Here is a 22,594-nt window from a genome sequence, read left to right as displayed (position 1 = left end):
ATTCTCAGAGTAGGAAAATGTCTACTTATGATTTAAATGCGACCAAACGTTTTAGACAGTTGGTGTCAATTGATGCCATTTTTATCCTGCCAGAAATATGCACCATGTACTTCCATGCTGAATTACACATTGCCCGGGTTTTCTCAAGAGCACACTTAAATATTGGGAAAAAAGTTTGATCACTATGACTGACTCTTTCAAACTTTATATCACTGGCAGATTTGTTTTAACTTGTTTTTGAATTGACACAAACATAAATGTACAGATGTACAGGTTTTTATGGGGGGGGGGGGACTTATAGATGCCCCTTTTCAGACTGGCAATGTTTTGGTCTCAAGTCTGGGTCCTAAACCACCTCTGGCCACCGTTGGGACACTGATATCCTGGCGGATTCAGGGGTCCCAGCACCTTATACCTAAAATTAGGCGGTTGGGAGATACGTATATTACGCAATCATTCCCTATCGTAAAAATGAAACGTCGATTTGTCCTATATTTTTGTTCACTTTTTTGTGTCACATACTGTATTACCGTCTCCCCACCCTTGATAATCCCATATGGGTGTCGGTTAACAGACTCTAGTCCCCAAGGACGTACCTGTTTAATAACGCATTTTAATGAATGCCTCATTTACATTTTGATTACTTGATCACAACATTTAAAGACCCAGTGTAAAGACATTAAGAGTTAAAGTGGACTTAAAATATAACTTATGTGTTCATTTCTTGGTAGTCAAAGAACACTTGATCAGTGCGCGTTAAAATTAATAGTAAATTAATGAGAATAACAAAAGCGACCGCAATTATTTGTACCCAAGACACAGGGGTAATCATTTGATATATCTGAATAATTAACTTTTTGTGTATTCTGTTAATCAATTCTTTTTTTTCTGATATTATCCGAAATCTAACAGATCTCAGGGCTTTTTTCTTGTCTTTTTCTGCAGCGTTGAGTGTGCATATGCTGAAGCTTGCTAAAGATGAGTCCTTTCCGTCGCCTCATAGCCCAGCTGCTCCCGCATGCACACCACCGCGACTGCGACACGCGATTGGCTGCGGCACTGCAGGTCCGCGCGCCGCTGCTCCGACTCCGCGTCTCGGGCGCATCATAATGGGCGAGCAGGCAGTGCAACATCTGGCACTGGCGTAGCGGTGACCGCACTTGCTATCCAAGCCGCTTCTTTCCCTCTACACATTCAGAGCAATCGCCGTGACTTTTGTTAGCCGTCTGCCTATAAGCAGGGGTGTCTACTTCCCCCGTCATTGCTAAATAAGTGCTTTAATGCGGAGATGGTGAGTGTGCCGAATGGTAGTGCTCTGCAGAACCTGAAGCGGGTTCCTGGAGAACCGGGGGAAGACCACAAATATGAGGCAGCGGAGGTACCGGATGCAAATGGGAAGGACAAGTGCACCCAGAATATCGTCTGGAGAAACGTCGTGTGGATGAGCCTTCTTCACGCCGGGGCTGTTTACTCCCTGTTTCTCATCCCCAAGGCGCATCCTTTTACCTGGATATGGTGTAAGTCAATCGTGAGGCAGAAAGAACTTAACACCGCGCCAATAACTGGCTTGAGTAACTTAAACCTTGTGTCCAGAGGGTTTAAACCCGCACCTGAACACCTTCTAGGTAGGTGTCGCACGTTCCGCGAAGGTCCTGGTGAAAATTCCAGTGGGATAATTAATATAATAAATTTAATCTTGTTACAAACTCGCTTTTGGAGACGATCTGGTCTGTGATTCTCATCACTACAACTACTGAGTAGAGATATTAACTACAGCTACTTGTAGTAGCTCTAGTGGTGAATAACGCACAGCAGCTCAGTAGTGCAAAAACCAGTTAGAAACCGACTGACGACCGGTATCAACTGTAATTTATAATAGAAAATGGGCACAATGGTCTTATCTATATTATAATATACTAACATGAATATTATGCATAATATTAGATAGTATTAAACATTCATATAAACATGGACATTAATAGTAGCCTAATAGATTGTATTAAGCATAATATATAGCATAATTGAATATAAACATGGACTAAAATCCATAGTTATTCATTTGTAATGCCATGAATTTATTAGGTTGAAAATAATGCTTATAATGATTATACCCACTTATTAAATTACAAATATTAAATAGTATATTTAAGTGAGCCAGTATTGTGATCTCGAGAGGCGCGGTAGGCTATATCTTTTATTTTCTTTAAACATTAAACATCTACATAAACTAGATTCGCTTCTGAATATGACACTGTGTCCTCGGAATATAGTAAAATCTGATGACTACAATTTGGGCAGTGCATTTATTTAGAAACTGATGATAGGCATGAAATAATGTAAACCGATGTCTTGATGACGGTTCAGATTAAGCCATACGAGGTTAAAAAACACAAGATTGAATTGTTGTCATCCAAAGGTTCATCATACAGTTATTGTTTCTTATATATGAAAATATGAATATGATGAAGTTCGTCTGTTTTGAACTTTGTCGTTCAAAAGTCCATCTATAATATTCTATACAACATGTACAACATGATCGGTAACATGGCGCTTTAAACGGCGACGACGAAATTCTCACAGAAACACACATGCAAATCCCTGACCACCAAAGGGGTCCGTTAACTTTGTCATAATTTCGCTGACCGTGTCGGTGATGCTGTCCTTCGTCTCCCGAGAAGGCATGGAACTCTATATAACAGACGTGGCCAATGTGATAACTGCTTTATATGAACTGCAAAAAACACGGTAATTACAGGCTCTGTTTGAAAACTTTAGGTTTCCTGACCTACTATTTGGCACTATTTGATATGTACTATTAGAGACATATACAATTCATAAGTGATATAGGCTGCTTTTTTATTTTATTTGGTATTTTGACATCAGAATACTGTATGTATCATGTGTTATGTCGTACAGGTAACTGCCAGTCAGGAATACAAAGTGTGTTGAAAGCAGGTACTTCCACACGGATGCGATTCCTGAGTTCGGCAGGTTATTATTTTGGCCGTCATGTCTGGAAGAAGATGTTTTTCGCTCATTAATCTAAGTAAATGAGAATTCATTATGAATGATAGCGTTCATCTTGTGGCGATGCTTTCGTTTTAGTTAATGATTGATATGCCGATTGCTATACCCGTGGTCTGTACTACGAAGCGGGGTTACTGGCTTATCGGGGTAACTTGTCCGATTTAAGGTAGTCTGGCCAAAATGTAAGTGAACGAATATGAAGTCCATTTAAACTGTGGTATCTTAAATCCGGCAAGTTACCCCGAAAGCCCCGCTTCGTAGTACAGGCCCCCGTTCTTGGGTAAATACAATGAACAGGTGTAGTTCATCAGAAGTCAGGTTGAATAGAAAACCTACTGGATAGTAGCTTTCCGGGACCATAGTTGGAGAGTCCTGGTTTTAATGGTGCTGACTCCCTCCCTTTTTCCTGTGAGCTGTGGCATATACATGATGTCATTTTCATTCCCACAACGCCATTCTTTGAAGCTAATTTCACTGCAAAATGAGAAAATACTACACAGTCACTTAGATGCCTCTCACACCTATCCTGGAGCGCTTCCAGTTTTATTTTTCACATTTAGAGTAAAACATCGTCCTGGTCTACAAAGTGTAGCACCCTATCTTATGAATGTACATCTCATCTGGGGTATAGCGGAAACATTATGACTATCAGTATTGGTGTGTATTGAAGTCAGCCTGAGCATCACATTATGATTGTTGTATCAGTGCAGGCTGCTAGTAAGTTTCTGTACCTCCATGAGAATTGAGATTGTATTGTGCATGTTACTAAGATGTGTTTTGGGCCTTGTGGAGGAGTGCTTTCAAGGCATCCATGCCCCGCCCCCAAACAGTGGCTTTTTGTGTTTGACCGTGTGCAGGTGTGTGCCTTGAGCTGGCCTGGCACCCTGTCCAGAGTGGACCTCTGCCTCATCTCCTGTGCTGTCTAGGATAGAATGTATGCCGCTATACATGTGTACATGTCCATAATATTGTTAATACCTGTGTGATGTCTTGCTCGAGAGAAATACAACATGATTCCTGAATCAAAATACTTTCTATTCTTGAATGTCAGTGACCCTCTTTTCATAATGTTACCATATTCTTCATGTTATACCATGTGTCTATCCATGTGACCTGCATTGAATACTGTAAGTAACTATAAAGAGAATGGCAAGATAATGTGTCTTAAAAGGGTATTTGCCTACCACAGACAGCCAGAAGAGCATCACTGCACCTTGACATAGGTCATATATGTGTCTGAAACTCTACTCGAGGGATGCAGCACTTTAGAAGTGACGTTATTTAGTGCTATTTTGAGGTTGAAAAGTATTTCAGGTACAGTTCTAGGATTTTGCAGATTAATTGGGTTACAGTCTGGTGACTGCGATGTTGATGGAATGTGGTTTATGCCATTTTTAAACCCATCAAATAATTCACTAACTGGTTGTGGCCTGGGAAGTAGGGCAATGTCACCCTCAATGGTTCCATTTCCGTCACCATAAGATACGTGTGATCGCTCTAAATGACTTTGCATTCACTGTCATCTAACTTGCCATCTAAAGCGGTTATCTGAACTATGGTGTGCCAGCAAATGTATCCTACAGCTTAGCTGCAAGATCTCATCACAACTAAAATGAGCACTTGTGGACCTATGTATTCTGTCATCTGCTGCACATTTTCACTTGTTGAGAATGGGGAGAAATATGACTCATCTGTCGATATGACTTGTATCCACTCTTCAGTAGACCACCAGCAGTGTTATTTGCACCATGTCAATGAAAGAGGTGCATGTATAGGTATAATAAGGTGCTTTCTCTGTATAGACTTCTGCACTTTACTTGAAAATGCTTGCCGACACTTTAGAGAGACAATTTGTAGTCAGCTCATTCATAGTTACTGATACCCTGTCTAGGATGTGTCCCAGCCTTCTGCCCTGTGCTGCCTGGGATTGACTCCAGGCTCTCCCACAACCCAGGCCAGGATAATCCATTAAAAGATGAAAAAGTTTTCTATGCGTCTTAAGTAAATTCATAGATTTGAGGAATATTTGTTTTCATACACAGTTGCCCCTGCTAATGAATATTTATTTTTCTTTTGGGTATTATATTCATTCATTCATTCATTTTCCAACCCGCTTTATCCTATTGGGTCGCGGGGGGGCCAGAGCCTATCCCAGAAGCAACGGGCACGAGGCAGGGAACAAGGGTATTATATTATTTCTAAAAATATTTAGATTCAAGATTCATTAATTGTCACATGCATAGTCATACAGGTACAACATGCAGTGAAATACAGGGGGTTAGTAATGTTTGAACACAATGTTTGTTGAGTTACTAAGAATTCTTCAACAGAACACTGTCTTTAAGGTATCGACAAGTAGTCTGCGGTACACCTAAAATACATGCTCAGTTTTATAAGGGCTTTTGCTGAATGCTAAACTCCTGCAGTATCATCTTATTTCCAATGACACTATGTAAATTCCTTGTGGTCCTGAGTTTTGAGGTTCTCCTTACATGCCCAGCTGCACTTTGCTGTATAAAATCTCTAATAATGTCAGTTACTTTCCTATATTAGGTGCATTTGAAGCCATGGGTGGCGAGGATAGAAATCAATTGATTTTTTTTGCATGTTGAACATACTATGGTGACGGCTAGCACTGTTCAAGTCCAAAACAGCTGGTATTTGAATAGGTGTAGTGTTACACTGGTAACCTTGTGATTGCAAGTGTCTGGTTTCTATGGAGACAAGAGCTTCACAAATTCCAGGAAGCCCTCGATGGTCTGAAAACAGATGCGCAAGTTTATATGAAATTCTGAATATTTCAATGATTTACATGGTTATCGCAGAGATCATTTTGTGTTTAGAAAAATACATAGTACTTTTCTGGCATATTTGGTTTTGATATGGCTGTTTGAACATTGTGGCTCAGGGCCGGGCACAGACCTTTTGAGGGGCATGTGCTGAAATTGAAAAAAGGGCACCCCCCCAACCCCTCCACGAACCCCTCCACCACCAAAAATATAACACATAATAATATTCTTATATTATATTTAATTAGTATTAATAACTTTTATACAGATAATATATACATATAGAGGGTATCTTTAAAACTAATTACAACACTCTTCTGTGAGCCATGTGTTTGAAGATGTTTATATGACATATGACAAAGGCATTTAAAGACCATTTAATTTCTAAATTATATTTTACGATAGCTTGGCATTATACAGTGCAAATACACCTGGCCTTCTAGTAAAGTTAGCTTTACCAATTTGCCTCCTGGGTGGTTGTCTGTGTATTATTTGTCCTGTGTTTGTGAATTGGTTGCTTTGTGTCAAACTCAAATGCAGTTACACTGCGGGTTTTTGACCAGCGAATGTGTGCAGTTTGTCCATGATTAAAATGACGACATCACATTACGTCAACATCACACCGGTGTGGTGATGCATTATATGAACCTTTATAGACATACTAGTGTTTATTTCATAAAGACAACATTGCACTTATTCAAACATCAAGATATTTTACCGTTACAAGACGAAGACGTTCATCTGCTTCTGCTCTATGACTCTGTCTCTGATTTGCTGAAACGTAAGTTTGCGGCGCTCAGGGGGCGGAGTTGTGAAGTTTGACTGACAGTTTGAGCGGTTCTAAGAGATGCGCTTTTTAATGCCTTTAATTGGTTAAATATTTGTTAAAAAGACAAACAGACGTAAAGGGTTACCAATAGCATTGTTTTTTTTGTTTTTTTTAAACTCCCCCAAGAAAAAGGTCACTTCCGAGTGTAATTACAAAAAGGGCATGTGCTCTGCACAGGTTGCATTGGTTGAATATTTTTCATCATTGTAACTTGACAGTAATTTCCATATCACAGAAAAAGCATTTATGAAATTAGTTTCATCTAGTATTGAACAACCCCGCGTCTCGCCTGATGATGCTGGGATTGGCTCTAGCTTCCCCGTGACCCAGATGGATAAAGCAGTATAGATAATGGATGGATGGATGGATAGTATTGAACATTGGGACGGCACTGTGTAATGCGTTATAATTGCAATTTTTATATTACAACTGGAGGTAGGAATGGAGGGATGATCCATAGGGTGATGCCTTAACAAAGGGCTTTATTAAGAGAATATTACTTGAAGAGAATAAACATACGAAAGCAAAAGGAGGGGTCAAACAAAGGCAGGAGGGTGAAACAAAGACTACAAGGGTTGGGACCAAACATAGGAAACTAGGGAGAAACACAGGAGGAATCTACAGGAGTGACACCATGCAGGAGACTAACACACAGTACTAGCACAACAATGGTCTCAATTTCTGACAGAGGAACAGGGCATAGGTAGGCACTTATACACATGACAAGGTTTCAACAAGGGACAGGTGTGGGACAATTACAAATTACATGTAGGTGAAGGGAGTCACAATCAAACACTAGGAACTAGGTATACACTGCAGATACAGAGAACACAGGTGAAATCGGACATAATTACAAAACTAGATAAAAACAAAACAAGTAAAACAAACAAAAATATGAAACAAGGAGCCATACAGGAACACGGGAAGCATAATTACCATGGATTATGCAACAGAATCTAGGGCACAAAACTTGTAATGTTCATTAAGTAGGGGGTGGTCTCTGGCCAGCCTCAAACCCACAATGAAAGAGATGTTCAGTTCACAGCAACTTGCTTAGCCCATTCAGCCACACGGCAGCCAGTGGCAGCATGGGAACACACGAGGAACAGAACAATACCAAAGCCAGGTACATTGGGAAAATGGGATAGCCAGTGACACCTGCAGGCCAAACTGGGGAATGACCTACAGAATAGGGCTTGACAGGGACTGATCCTGACATTTTAACTGTAAGAATGACAATATTGAGGCCCTGTGTGAAATTTTCATGTTTTATTATTAGATGTGTGCTAATATTAGCATATTAGCAAAAATGATAACATGAGTATCAGCATAACAGCTCAGCATTATATGAGTCATCCATAACATCCTATCCAGTACAAGGTTGTGGCATGAGAAATAGTCTAATATCAATAAGTCATCTGTCATTATGCGACAGGTTGCTAAGCATGTCCAGCAACAGTCTTCTTAATACTATGATAATCAAAACCCCCTTGCTGCAATGTATTGCCACCAGCAGTTGTTTGAGAAAGAGTTTGTGCTTCTTGTATGTTACCTTAATAAATCAAGTAGTGATTCATTGTGGTTAGATAAACCCTAACCTATCCTGGGTTATTCCCTGCCTTGCACCCTTAGCTTCTGTGATAGACTCTGAATAGCCATGACCCTGAACAGGGCATGGAAAATGAATGGATTGATTGATGAATTGTCAATAATACATGCTAGTCCAGTTAAGGCCAGATTATAGCAGGAAGAATCATATTAACATCAGTTTGTTTGGAACATTTAAACTGTTTTCCTATGTTTTAACACAAGAGTCTGTTGTCTGTAAGCAGATGTTCCCCCAGTTTTGGAATGCATTACAGCTTCACTTGGCTGGTGCTTTTCCTTCATACAGCTGAAGGCACTGGGTCTGCACCCATATATAGTACCATCACCTTACCTTTCTCCTACATACCTCAAGACTCAGACGCTCAGAACTATTGTGACCTGATTTCCCTGGGCTGTCTGAAATAGCTCATCAGATGGCTTTCCGGTGTGCAAATAAAAAGTCTAACTGAATTTTTAATTAAACAGCAAGATAATGATTCCAAATCATACTTGCTCTAGTGTTGTACTGTGTTCATTTCTCAGCCAGGCTGCAGCCAGGAGCCGAATGTCTAGTGGGAGAAGCAATGTCAAATAGGAAGGGCAATGTCGAGTAGCAGGCACAATGTGGGAGAGGTTTATCATCTGTTATCATCTGATACCCTAACCCTCGTTATAACCCCCTCCTTCCCCTCGTGATAAACCCCTCCCACTTGACACTCGGCTCCCGTCTGCAGAGATATACTTAAGGCTCGTAAGGTGTCCCGCTGAGAGTTCGTGTTTATCCACAATTCCCGCCGAGAGAGAGAGAGAGTTGCTACTGGTGTCCTTTTTTGCCTAAAAATAATGATGTAAATGAATGGTTGTCAGGAACAGGTCCCAGATACCACACATATCTTGAAATGACATTGATTCCATTTCAGACAAAAAGGTTGAAACAATGTTGATCTTCAATGTTTCATTTTATATCAACATTGAATCAAGGTTTTGCCACCATCAGTTTTTCAAAATTGAAAATCTGACCAAAATGTATTCAGTTTCAACATTGATAATTTAACACTGACCATAATTCAACGCATTTAACTATAATTCAACGTTAAAACAGTAACACAGTGCTATCTGACCGGGTACATTTCATAATTCATAATCCGTGGCTAATATCCACAAATAGTAATGAAATATAATGTGTTTCTTTTACTGTGGCGTTAACATCGTTAAAGATACTGACTCCGATTAAATTAGTAGTAAACGCTCCGGGTTATGGAGAGCGGCTCATGATCGCTTTATTGAAGTACTTATTAATATGGTGAGGAGCTTCATAATTATAGGTTTTAGATGTTCCTGAGGCGCTAATTGAAACGTATTCCGGCACCAGTAGGACTGACGCTTCTCAAGGTGCCTGAGCTGCACCACAAAACGTACCTTCTCTGGCACCAGAAAGGTCCTGGAGATCACCGCAACATCGATTAAGGAAGGGTATTAGAGGGCTAAAAATAGTTTTTGACTGCAATGAAGCTTTCTTGCCTCCGCGGGTACATCAGCTCTCCGCCTGAATATTTGAGGGCTTGAGTGAGACTTCTTATAAAAGCGAATCGGATTCCGGTATATATGAAAAGCCCAGTACATTGAAGAAGTATTAAGAGGTACACATATTAAGATGAGTGGAATAGGATGCGTGTTTCAGTAACAGCATAACAAATTCAATCATATTTCAACCGAACAAAAATAGTATACAACGTGCGTAAAAAATACTGTATTTGCAAAAATGATTAAAAACATGTGACATTTTCATATTTGTAAATATTGATATCCAGCAGGTAAAATAGCTTTTCATTACAGCACTTAACTACAAGACTTACAATTCAAGTAGGCTGGAGCAGAAGTACTTAAGATAATTGCTTAAGTTTAAATTAAATATTCACGTGTCTGACTGGATAAAATGTACAGCAGCAAATAGCTCGATTCCCTGTAGGCTAACAGCGTCGACTGGGCGCCCAGCAATATCAGTAACTGGAGCCCATCCTGCCGTAAATGGGATGCCAGACACGTACGGTGCACTTTATAGCGGCACCATACAAAACAAAGTCTCACGTTGCACGGAGGATCAGCAGTTTGCCTATGTGACACCTGCAAGGCTGTGGGTTCCAGTATGGCTGAAGTCCAGTGGCCATTTGCCTGCTGTTCAGGTGTGTGTGTGTGTGTGGGTGTGTATGTGCCTGTGTGTTTTGTGGTGGAATAAGACCTTATACAGGGCTTAAATCCTCCAGGATGGACTGCTTGTGCATGACCTCCATAAATCACCAGTTATGTGAAAGAGATGGATATTTACATAAATTATTTGTTGTTTTTAAAAAAGCATTCTCATGACCTGTGCCTATCAGGACAAAGTAATTGAAACCCCATTAGGACATCAGACTGGGAGGCAGCTGGTCCCTTGGCCGTAATGGTTTGTGCTGTTTTTGGTTCTGTGCCTTTCCCTCCCGGGCGTCTCTTCCAGCATACCTCTGGTCTGGTGTGATTTTCAGCCTGACCAAGGACTGTAATGTTCCTTCTCAAAACTTCACTACCGATGATGACAGGCTGCCACTCTAAGGGTACAGTAACTGTAATAGCAATGCAGTAACACAAATATGGTTTGCTTGTTTTGGATTTGGTGCATATACAGCATGAATTATTTATGATTGATAATTATTATAGAGGAGGATATAGAAAGCACACACACCCGGATTAGTGTTCCTGCTGGAACAGAGGTTTCAGAGTGGAACTTTGATGGGATTTGCTAACAACTAACACTCTGTTGTGCTGAATTAACAGTAATAATAAGATATTAATCAGTAATATCTGTTATTATTACAGATGTTACAATTATTACAATGTTATTTATCCAAAGCAATGTACATATTTGAGAACGAGAGACAGATCATCCCTATAGCATTTGGGGATTAAGGCCCTGGATGGTGAAGTCACTATGTTGAGTCTGGGATTCAAACCAACACCCGTCTGATCACAGCATAGCATCCTAACCTGCCTACCCACACACCACTCTACACATGCCTGTCCAGTTTCTCTGACTGCATCACGTGCTGTGGGGGGCCAAGTAGGGGTCTAAAAAGCATAGGTTTTTTTTGCGGGGGGTTGCAAGAACAGCTTTGGAGAGGATTCAATTTTATTTATATAGCACATTTGGGCAGGGTTAAAGGGCTTTACATTATCCCTGCACCTTCATTTCCTCTATCGACTTTCTTTACGTGCTAAGTGACAGGTTTACATTTGGAGTTAGCCATCCTGCTGAGGCCTGTTTGCTGCAGGGTGCGGGCGCTATTGTTCCCACTAATATACAGTGTGATTGCAGACAATGCCAAGTCCTGCAATTTCACCCGATTCAGTGATGTGATTTTTTTTGTTTATATAGGAGGAAAGAGCAAAAGCGGATTGTGAGATTTCTTAAATAAATGACAGGAAAGGATGGAAGTTTTTTCATGCAAGTTCAGAAACAGGTAGAATTATGTATTCATAGAAAACAACAGACAGAGCTTGAAGTGGGTTTTTTTCTGAAATGCCCAAACCAGTGCCAGAGCTCTTGGTTTTGCATAGTAAGCTGTAACTTGTCAGATGGTGAAATGTGACTTGTGATATGATGGTATTCAAGTGGGGCTGAATTAACACTGATGTTTTTGGCTGTAGGTCTGTGGAAAACACTGCCACACCAAGATTAGTGCAAATTCTTGCTATTGTTGTATGCAGACCATATTGTTTGTTTGAAATGATGTATGCTATTAAGGACTTTAGAATTTCATCTGCTGAAATTCATACAGCCTGGGTCCCGCAGATAAAATTTTAGAAACAAATAGAATATATAGAAACCGAAGATGCCCCTTTCTGTAAAATTTTCTCTCTCAGACTGACAGGAAAGCCATCATTGTCACACTGGCACAGGCAGCAAGATACTGATATAGTGAATGCAAATGGTATCTTGTGAATTCTTCAAGAAAGCCACCAGAAAGTCAATATGTTACGTATTGGTTTTAGAGCTCTGTGCGATTGGATTTTTTTTTTCTTCAACCACAGTTGTAAACCGTAGCCAAGGACAGCAAGCTGAGGCGTTTATATAATGCAAAGGGAAGCTATTTATAGCACCATGTTTGAACTATCCAGGTGCACCCAAAGTGTGGGATGGATTGACTAACCCCCCCACCACGCCTTGTGTTTACAGCCTACGTGTGTTTCCTGGTGACAGCTCTGGGGGTGACGGCTGGGGTCCACCGACTGTGGAGCCACAGGGCCTACAAAGCCAAGCTGCCCCTCCGGATCTTCCTCGCCGCTGCTAACTCCATGGCCTTTCAGGTAAATAAGGGATGTAGAGGGCCATGTCCTCAAAGCACCACTGTGTGGCGCTGTCCTGCCCCCATATCACAGGGTTGTGTTTTCGGGTGAAGCACGGCACCCGTTTGCCCGTGACCTGTTCTGACACTGATTTCCTGTTACCCACTGAGTTGGCTGATGCATAAGTCACCTGGAGATAGGTGCCGGCTGACCGGAAAGGATGTAAGTGCAAAATTGGCACCTGGTCACATGAGCCTCACTTTGGTACAGAGTTCGCCGAGGTGAACAGCCTAAAGATACTAACAGTAAATTACGTGCATTTTAATCACACGCCATCTAAATGTACGGCAGTGAGCAAAATATACATTTCAGTCCATTAAATAATTTAGGCAAATATCTTGAAGAGTTTATAGGCAACATAAGTAATAGCAGCCAGGGGTCCAGCCCCTGTTCTACTAGTTATCCATAGATTATTTATAAACATAGATGCCATTTTTTTTCTTCATGTACTTCAAATCCTGCTCGGGTATATCTAAGGGTGTCAAGGAAAGGAAAGTCAATAAAAAAAAAACAAATGTACCCAGATACACACGTGGCTATTTACATACAGTAGATTGTAATACTTGTGGTATAATACAACCAAGATATCATACATTTTTGTTAAAATATTTCTTTTGTGGCACACAGTTGTATTGGTGTAGGTTTGAAAGCCAACCCACGGGCCACTGCTGCCAATATTGAAGCTATTTAAAGTTTCTGAAGTGGTGTGTTGATCTTTTTGCTGGTATCCTAAATGAGTTCGGTGAGTAGAACCCTTAAAATGGCATTTGTACATATGTTTGGACATAGCGTGGTGAGTACATACATGTGTATATAATAATGCATCACATACACTCACCTAAAGGATTATTAGGAACACCTGTTCAATTTCTCATTAATGCAATTATCTAATCAACCAATCACATGGCAGTTGCTTCAATGCATTTAGGGGTGTGGTCCTGGTCAAGACAATCTCCTGAACTCCAAACTGAATGTCAGAATGGGAAAGAAAGGTGATTTAAGCAATTTTGAGCGTGGCATGGTTGTTGCTGCCAGACGGGCCGGTCTGAGTATTTCACAATCTGCTCAGTTACTGGGAAAAACATCCAGTATGCGGCAGTCCTGTGGGCGAAAATGCCTTGCTGATGCTAGAGGTCAGAGGAGAATGGGCCGACTGATTCAAGCTGATAGAAGAGCAACTTTGACTGAAAAAACTCGTTACAACCGAGGTATGCAGCAAAGCATTTGTGAAGCCACAACACGCACAACCTTGAGGCGGATGGGCTACAACAGCAGAAGACCCCACCGGGTACCACTCATCTCCACTACAAATAGGAAAAAGAGGCTACAATTTGCACGAGCTCACCAAAATTGGACAGTTGAAGACTGGAAAAATGTTGCCTGGTCTGACGAGTCTCGATTTCTGTTGAGACATTCAAATGGTAGAGTCAGAATTTGGCGTAAACAGAATGAGAACATGGATCCATCATGCCTTGTTACCACTGTGCAGGCTGGTGGTGGTGGTGTAATGGTGTGGGGGATGTTTTCTTGGCACACTTTAGGCCCCTTAGTTCCAATTGGGCATCGTTTAAATGCCACAGCCTACCTGAGCATTGTTTCTGACCATGTCCATCCCTTTATGACCACCATGTACCCATCCTCTGATGGCTACTTCCAGCAGGATAATGCACCATGTCACAAAGCTCGAATCATTTCAAATTGGTTTCTTGAACATGACAATGAGTTCACTGTACTAAAATGGCCCCCACAGTCACCAGATCTCAACCCAATAGAGCATCTTTGGGATGTGGTGGAACGGGAGCTTCGTGCCCTGGATGTGCATCCCACAAATCTCCATCAACTGCAAGATGCTATCCTATCAATATGGGCCAACATTTCTAAAGAATGCTTTCAGCACCTTGTTGAATCAATGCCACGTAGAATTAAGGCAGTTCTGAAGGCGAAAGGGGGTCAAACACCGTATTAGTATGGTGTTCCTAATAATCCTTTAGGTGAGTGTATATTACCCCTGAGACTCCTGAGGATTACATAATGTCTCTGAGGTTTCTAGAACGTTTACAGACCAGTTTCACGGATTCTACACCTTGGGTGACTGATCATTAAAAAACAAGCTCTGACTGCAGGTCACTCAGCATGTAAAAATTACTTGCCAGCATTCAAAAAGTCAGCATATGGCAAAACCCACCTTTAGCTCGATATCTTTAGTCCATGAACATTTCAGCTTCCCTGGGGCTTTTGCAGTTCCAGTAAAAATGTGTCAGACTCACTGGCCTGCAAAATAGTGGTAGAAATTGCCCATAGTTCCATTTTCCTTGCTGCTGTGCTGGCCCAGGCTTCATTACTGCTAACAGCCAGGGCCAAACTTCCTCTTATTCACCCACATCCACAGGATGGCAGAAATTCTGCTAAAATCTGCGGCCTTTTAAGCAAGTTCAGGATTCTGCATATGTTCACTCTGGGGATATTTTAAGTTGTCATTGAATAATATTTTGTGTTTTACAATTTGTTTTTAACAGCAGCTGGTCGACTGACAAGAGCTTGGAGTCATGGTTTTGTGTACATAGTAGGGGTGCACCGATTGCAGTTTTCTGGCCGATCAACGATCACCGATCCTTAGACAACATTACCTGCCGATCTCGATTTTTTTTTTGCCGATCTTGTTTCTTTCATAACTAAAAGACAATTACTTCAATGTTTCCATTTTTATTGAATAAATTGATATGAATACTCACAAAACATGAGGTAGTGTCCTCAAATATAAATGAACATATAAATGAGCATTGCTGTTTGAACTACAAAATCATATTTTTTCATCCTCTTTTTTCTCATTTTCTCATTCTCTTTTATGGTATAAAATTTCCAAACTGAGGACATGTTGCCTCGAACTCCCCCTCCTCCTTTTTCTTCGTCTTCCTCCTGCACGGCAGCACAGGTGTGACGTATTGGGCGGGCGGGAGGGAGGCAGCCTGCACTGCACCTCTCTCGGGAATGGGAGAAAAGGCTGATTTAAAAGCATATAACTAAGATCGGTGGATCTCATGGGAATATGGTCGATTTCTGATCCCCTCAAATTAACGTGATCGAGGCCGATAGATCGGTGCGCCGATCGATCGGTGCACCCCTAGTACATAGGTTGATAAAGTTAAAGTTGAGATGCAAATGAGTTGCTAAAAATGTTTCTTAAAAGCCAGAGAACTCTAGTCAGGACCAAGAGCTGCTGTCCACTGCATAACATGCAGAGTTGGGTAATTCAGGTCCAGAGAGTAAAAGTCCAGACCGGGATTTTGTTTCAACCAGCCAGGTGAGCATAAAGAGTCACAGTCACAGAGTATTCAGCTGGTTGGTTGAAACAAAATCCTAGTCTGGACTTTTACTCTCTGGACCTGAATTACCCAATTCTAATAACATGTTCACAAAATTGAGCACTGAGTACAATGATAGTTTATGTATTTGTCAGACACACTGGTCACACTTTATTTGAGAGCAGTAAATGCTTATTTAATGCATTAATTGGCACTGTGGAGGTGTGTTTTTCCGGAAACATCAGTACCATCAGATGTCTTTCAGAGTGCAGAGATAGGATCACTAGTGACACTTTTCCACTGCCACCAAGAACCAACCTATGCCCAAGATGTACCGCGAACTGAACGGTTTCCATTGTAAATCATGCGATCCATACCCGAGCCGTACCCGTGCTGACATGGCCCTGCTTACTAGCGGGCCCAACAGCGTGACCAAACCAAGTTGGTTGTGTCACCACTATCTGATCGGTCGAAATATAAGGAGATACTGATGTTCTGCGTCAACATGCAGGGATTTTCTGAAGGAAAAAAGGGCATATTCTACAAATTATTCATTATTAGTGGTATCGTAAATCGCGAAGTATCGATGCATTGCTGATAACTAGGAACTAGAAAATTTCCAACCACCTACTTAAAGTACTACAGAACAGCTGCACGGAATGGATTCGTAATGCAAATTTAAGTAAGTGAATGCTAATTCCCTTAGTGTTTGATGCTAGCGTTTGAACATAGGATGGAGATTCTCACAGACTTGCTAGTGGAAATTAGCAAATCATGATACACACCGTGTGAACAGTAAATAAGCACCTTTTCACTGACGCTCTCCAACACCATTACCGAGAAGAACCTTATGCAGTGGAAAACCAAAGCGAGCCAGAACTGTGCTGGAAGTAGTCTCTCTTCACGGTAATGGAGAAATGAAGGGGCAGCCATAATGTAAAACACTTTAAATGTAATGTTCTGAAAATGTGCTGTACAAATAAAATTGAATCAAATGCAGCCCTTCAAGTAAAGTGTCACTGACACATCTTTATCAAAAGTGAGCAAGTTGAGGATAAGGTCTTTTCTCAAGGGCCCAAATGTGAAACCACTCTGTTCATCCTGGGATTTAAACCAGCAACAATCCTATCACAGGTTCAGCATCCTAACATGCTGAGCCAAACACTGCCCTCTGAATACTGAATGAATGTTGAAAAACCTGCGTGTTACTATCTTACCATGTTTGACTTAAATTCTTTTATAACTCTGCCTGTTGTTGTCACATTCTCTCACACCCCTGTCAGTTATGCTCTTATGGAAATCAATCTTCAAATTGGGTTGGTTCTGCGTTCTGCCTATTTGGGACCAGAGTGTAAATAATCCTCCTGGCAGTCCTGGCGCAGATGCAAACAGTCAATGTATTTCGGGCACTCAACAGGGAGAGCAACTATGAACGTAGCTGGTATATAGACCTTGGCCATTGTATGAGGGAGAACTGAGCGCAAATACTATCCTGCAATCCTTGATTCTCAGCCCAAGGTGACTGATTTTCTTAGGAGAATGCTCAATGTAACCAATCAATAGGGAGGCCAGGAGAGTAAAATGAGGAAGAGGGACGGAGAGAAAGAGTGAAACGCTCCTGGTGGATACGCTATCAAGCTAATGACTCAGATGATGGGAACATTGTGTCCTTTGGCGTTATTTATACTTTGAGGGCTGAAACTCACACTTTCCAATCAATGTCAGTGGATGGATGGGAATAGGGATTGCACAGCCTTAAACAGGGTTTTCTTATATTTCTTATGCTTCTTTATTATTCTTAAAAAGGAAACATATTGTCTTATATCCATAATTGAATTACCAATTGGCAGTCTTGTGCAGGGTTGATTCTACAATGTATCTAGTTGGCAGTTTTCCGATATAAAAACCAACAGTGTAGCTTTGCTCTGGTAGGTGTCTATGCTGGTGTACCAAAGGGATAAATCATACAACAACTCGGTGTTTTCCCTAAATAAAAACTGATTCCTCTGTCTCACAGGGTTTGAAACTGCGTTTTCTTGGCAATGTTGAATGTCTGCTGGTGAAACTAGTTAGGTGAAGAAACTCAAATTCCGCCACAGAATGTTTATCACTGAGGCTGTCGGGTGACTCAGAAAGAGGCCAGACAGTTTGATTCTGTACTACGCCCCAGACATGTTGGCAATGAGGTGCTGTTATTTGATCATAGCCGGCACTGAACTACCAGAGGGGATATGTGGGGGTCAGATAATTCTGTAGTCCCCTATTCAACACTTTGACTACTAAAATAGTTATTCGTTATATTAGCATATTATACCAAAAATGGTTTCTTTTAGATAGTGACTAGCAGAGCATTGAATAAATGTCAAATGAATTATGTCCATCATTTTCTCTTGTTCATCACTGACATCTTTGCCTCAGAATGACATCTATGAGTGGTCCCGGGATCACCGGGTCCACCATAAATACTCAGAAACTGATGCTGACCCACACAACGCCAAGCGGGGTTTCTTCTTCGCCCACGTGGGCTGGCTATTCATGCGGAAGCACCATGACGTCATCGAGAAGGGCAAGAGGCTGGACTTCAGTGATCTCCTGGCCGACCCGGTGGTGGTGTTCCAGAGGAAGTGAGTTTCACACGGGCTGCTTAACGATGACCAACAAATTACAACTAACAAAATCCATTGTTTTAAGGTACAAATCCTCCATTTTATAAATTCACATTCAACTCCCACTAAGTTGCAGTCCATGTGGGCATGTATATCTGAATAGGTGCCTTTGCAAAGTCCTGAAATCCATGTATTCTTCTAATGTTGCAATGTCTTAAGTCTACGCAGAGCTTTTGTTTTACTCATTTTGAGCTTATTTTTTGTTTTACATATAGAGAATATGACCTATTATTCCATCATTGGATTAATTCCTCAATACAAAAGGTATATTTGGTTTTCAGTAAGGCTATAGCTCACCAGATGGCGTAGTGACAGATAACCCTTTGCTGTTTGGCCCAGGTACTACAAGATTTCTGTTGTGCTAATGTGCTTCATAATCCCCACACTGGTGCCATGGTACTTTTGGGGTGAGACCTTGTGGAACTCGTATTTCCTGTCCTCGATCCTGCGTTACACCGTCTCCCTCAATGTCGCCTGGCTGGTCAACAGTGCTGCCCACATGTATGGCAACCGGCCATATGACAGGACCATCAGCCCCCGTGAAAACCGATTTGTCGCTTTTGGGGCCATTGGTGAGTAGAAGCCTAAGGTCAAGAATCATGTGGTGACATTGTCACTCTTAGCCCTCGAAGGTGTCTATGACTTTCCACTTTGGAAGAGTACACAGGAAGTGCACTGTGAAGTAAGATGAGCACTCCATAATCTTCATTCTCCTTTGCATAATACATACTTTTCATTCAATTCCATCTGATACCCAGTAGGCACCTAGCTAATTACACTCAGGTGACAGAGGGTCCCAGTTACTAACACATTCAAAAGAACACAAATCGATTGTTGGCTCAACTTTCTTGTTGACCCAATGGCAAAGATCTGGTAAAAACCATTGACATCCACAGTCCTGACATACATCAACCAAACAGTTATGCATTCACTTATTTCCATAATTATTTCTAAAAGTAACCCAGTTTTCTCTGCCTCCTGATGTTCCAGGTGAGGGTTTCCACAACTTCCACCACACGTTCCCCTTCGACTACTCTACCAGCGAGTTTGGCCTGCGCCTCAACCCCACCACGTGCTTCATTGACCTGATGTGCTGGCTTGGCCTGGCCAGTGGTTGTAAGAAGACCTCACCTGAGATGATACAGGCTCGCAAGCTCAGGACAGGGGACAGCAGTGCCTGAGGACTCATTGGCAGAAACCGGAGATAGATCACCATTCATACGGCTAGAAGGGAGGACCATTACCAACCACATTTTCATGTTTTAAGATTAAGCCTAATGTTTTGAAACTATCATCAAGGGCGGGTATATTTCTTCATTGTTTAGCCACCATTTCACTTTGCTGAGATTTTTCCACTTCTTAAACAGCATGTTTTATTTTCAGGTTTCTTGATTGGATTCTGATAGCAGTATGTAACGAGCAACTGATCACAACATTGGTTTTGTGTGTCATTGCTGTCGGTCTTCACACTCCAAAACTACTGTGTTCATGCTGAAATGGAAATCATGTGTACAGCTGTTACTGCCTCAAAGTTGAGGTGTGTTTTTCCGGAAACATCAGTACCATCAGATGTCTTTCAGAGTGCAGAGACACGTAAGCAGCTATGTAAAATTACCTTGTATAATCTGAAAGGCTGTGTGCCATTATAGTGGACCGATACTATTGCATGTTCTAGATTCCCGTTTGGTGCAGTGCTGCAGTGATGCAGTGGTTTGTGCTGTTCCTCACGCCTCTCGGATCAGGGTTTGAGTCTCTTCCAATGATTTTGCATGTTCTCTCCATTTTGTTGTGGGATTCTCTCTGGTACTCCAGTTTCCTCCCACAGTCCAAAAACATACAGAGGTTAATTGGAGTTACCAAATTGCCCATAGATGTGTGTGTGAGTGAATGGTGTGTGAGTGTGCCCTGCGATGGTTTGGTGTCCCATCCTGGGTTTTTCGCTACCCTGTGCCTGTAGCTTCCAAGATCGACTTTGGACCCCTCATAACCCTGAATAGGATACATAGTTACAGAAAATGGATGGATGGATGGAGATATCTATCTCTCAACAACTGGAGAGACTGCTCTGTTGTTTCTGGTAGCTTATTTTATTTTGGATGATGAATTGGGTGAAATCTTATGGTGACACCATAGTTGTTACAGTATGATTATGAGTTTCCAGTTAAATTCCATTTTATGATTGTCAGCTAAGTTAATTATTTTTCGTAATTGAAATCAATATTCAGCAACTATATTAGTTAAACCATATGTTTATAAAGACTGATATTTATTTTAGTTGATAACTTAGTTTCCTGAAGGACAGACTACATCCTTCACCACTTGGGAAAAATTATTTGCATGCTTTGTTTGATAATTTTTTCCCATCCTTTGCACTTTACCATGTGACGGTTGTGCAGGTATGGAGTTCCTGTGTTCTTCATGGGAAAGTCTTATGAAACTGTGCTGGTCTTAAAGTGTTTGCACTCAGCTTATTCGTGGCTGTACCCTCCCCATAGCGTCAGTGCCCGAAACCTGCTTTCTGTCATTGCTGAATGTTTAGAAGTTTGGGCTGATGGTTGTGTTGTAATAGCTGAACCTTTTTACTGGTATGGTTTGAATTCGATATTAAAAAAAAACAATGAATGGACAGTGAACATGAGATGTTTTGCATTGACAGCGACACACCCATCTCCACAGTCTGTTACTTTCTAGTTCTGCGGATTTAGCAGTTAACCTCGAATGCCTCTTTTAACTTATTAACTGAGTATTTCTGTGCATTTTCCAGGCTTTCCTTTCCTGACATTTTGGGGATCGTAACTTGCTCTAGTATCCAACCAGTCACTATATCGTAATACATTTTACAGAGAGAAAACATTTGCAATAATCATCTGTAACATTATTAAAAGAGTAGATTGAAAGAGGTAGGCTATGTTAATGTCATTGTCAGCTAGCTGATTGCTAAACAACTGCCAAGCACTTAATTGCACATGGTTGACTGCCGATACAGAAATATTCCCCACTGACAGTAAGTCCTTATATCACACTGCTGCTTGTAAGGCGATTGGTCATTAGGGTTCGCTGAGGCAGATCTGTGCTTCACACACTGCCAAGAAGGCAGATGTTTTACCATCGATCACAGCCACGATGTGTCTTCTGGTCTCCTTTGCAGTAAACTCTTCTCCTATATTGGTACACGGTTTATCAATACTAAGAAAGCAACAAATGATCCTGGGATGCAATGAATTATGGGATAGTTCCCATCAGCAAGGATGCAACCAATGCATCCCTGATGTTTGCTGCTGGGCAAGAACAACATCCGGGTATTGTTGCCATGTTCCGTAGTTCTGCTCTTGAGTACTGGAACTGTACTTCGGCAATGGAAGATGACATCAAGCGGTATGCAAGAACACAAGAATGGTCAAGTATGGATATTCATAAAAACCCCCAGAGGAGGAAGGACCAGTGACAGCACCAACCAGGAGCTTGAGATGAGATCTTCCTAAAGCATTCATAATGCATAATACACATGGCTGTAATAGTGTTATGCCTTTTGATAAATATTTATAGCCATTTTTATAACGCGTTATAAATGCATAATTATTTGTTATGAATGTGTTAAGGCCAAGTTTTTAGACATTTCTAAAGTTTTATCAAATTTATTTAGTAGAGTCCTATTTAATTATCCAACATAGCACAGAGCACATGCATAGCACATTGTGTCTTTGTTGGCACATCAAGCACGTAGCCACATAGTTAAATTATGGGTTTAAACGAATGCCCCCCCCCCCCCCCCCCCCCCCCGCCAAGAAGAAATTTGCTTCGGATCAAAATGTTGCAGCCAATTACGAATATTCTGCCCCCCCTGCCCCCCGATTGGTGAAATAAACCAAGGGGAGCCCCACCCCTGCTCAAGTCGGCAAAATCGACCAAAGGACTTAAGTTAAAGACCTGGGTCTAATTAATCTAGCTTCCTCATAGCATCTGCAACATTCAATCACTGGCGCTGCCACTGGGGTTAGCTGAACAAATTAAACC

The 22,594-nt window shown here is 41.3% G+C and overlaps 1 protein-coding gene across 1 annotated transcript; it reads left to right on the top strand.

The window, feature by feature from the left end:
* Window positions 1–1,046: 1,046 nt before the first annotated feature.
* On the top strand, window positions 1,047–21,202 carry LOC111835450 (stearoyl-CoA desaturase 5). Its single transcript, XM_023795794.2, has 5 exons — window positions 1,047–1,517; window positions 12,443–12,573; window positions 18,333–18,538; window positions 18,920–19,152; window positions 19,571–21,202. The coding sequence occupies exons 1-5, from the start codon at window positions 1,289–1,291 to the stop codon at window positions 19,759–19,761; spliced, it is 990 nt and encodes a 329-aa protein (XP_023651562.1). The 5' UTR covers window positions 1,047–1,288; the 3' UTR covers window positions 19,762–21,202.
* Window positions 21,203–22,594: the final 1,392 nt, after the last annotated feature.

Source organism: Paramormyrops kingsleyae, chromosome 7, assembly GCF_048594095.1.
Source record: "Paramormyrops kingsleyae isolate MSU_618 chromosome 7, PKINGS_0.4, whole genome shotgun sequence".
NCBI lineage: Eukaryota > Metazoa > Chordata > Actinopteri > Osteoglossiformes > Mormyridae > Paramormyrops > Paramormyrops kingsleyae.
Note: the sequence above shows the minus strand (reverse complement) of the source record. Positions and strands in the feature narration are given on the sequence as shown.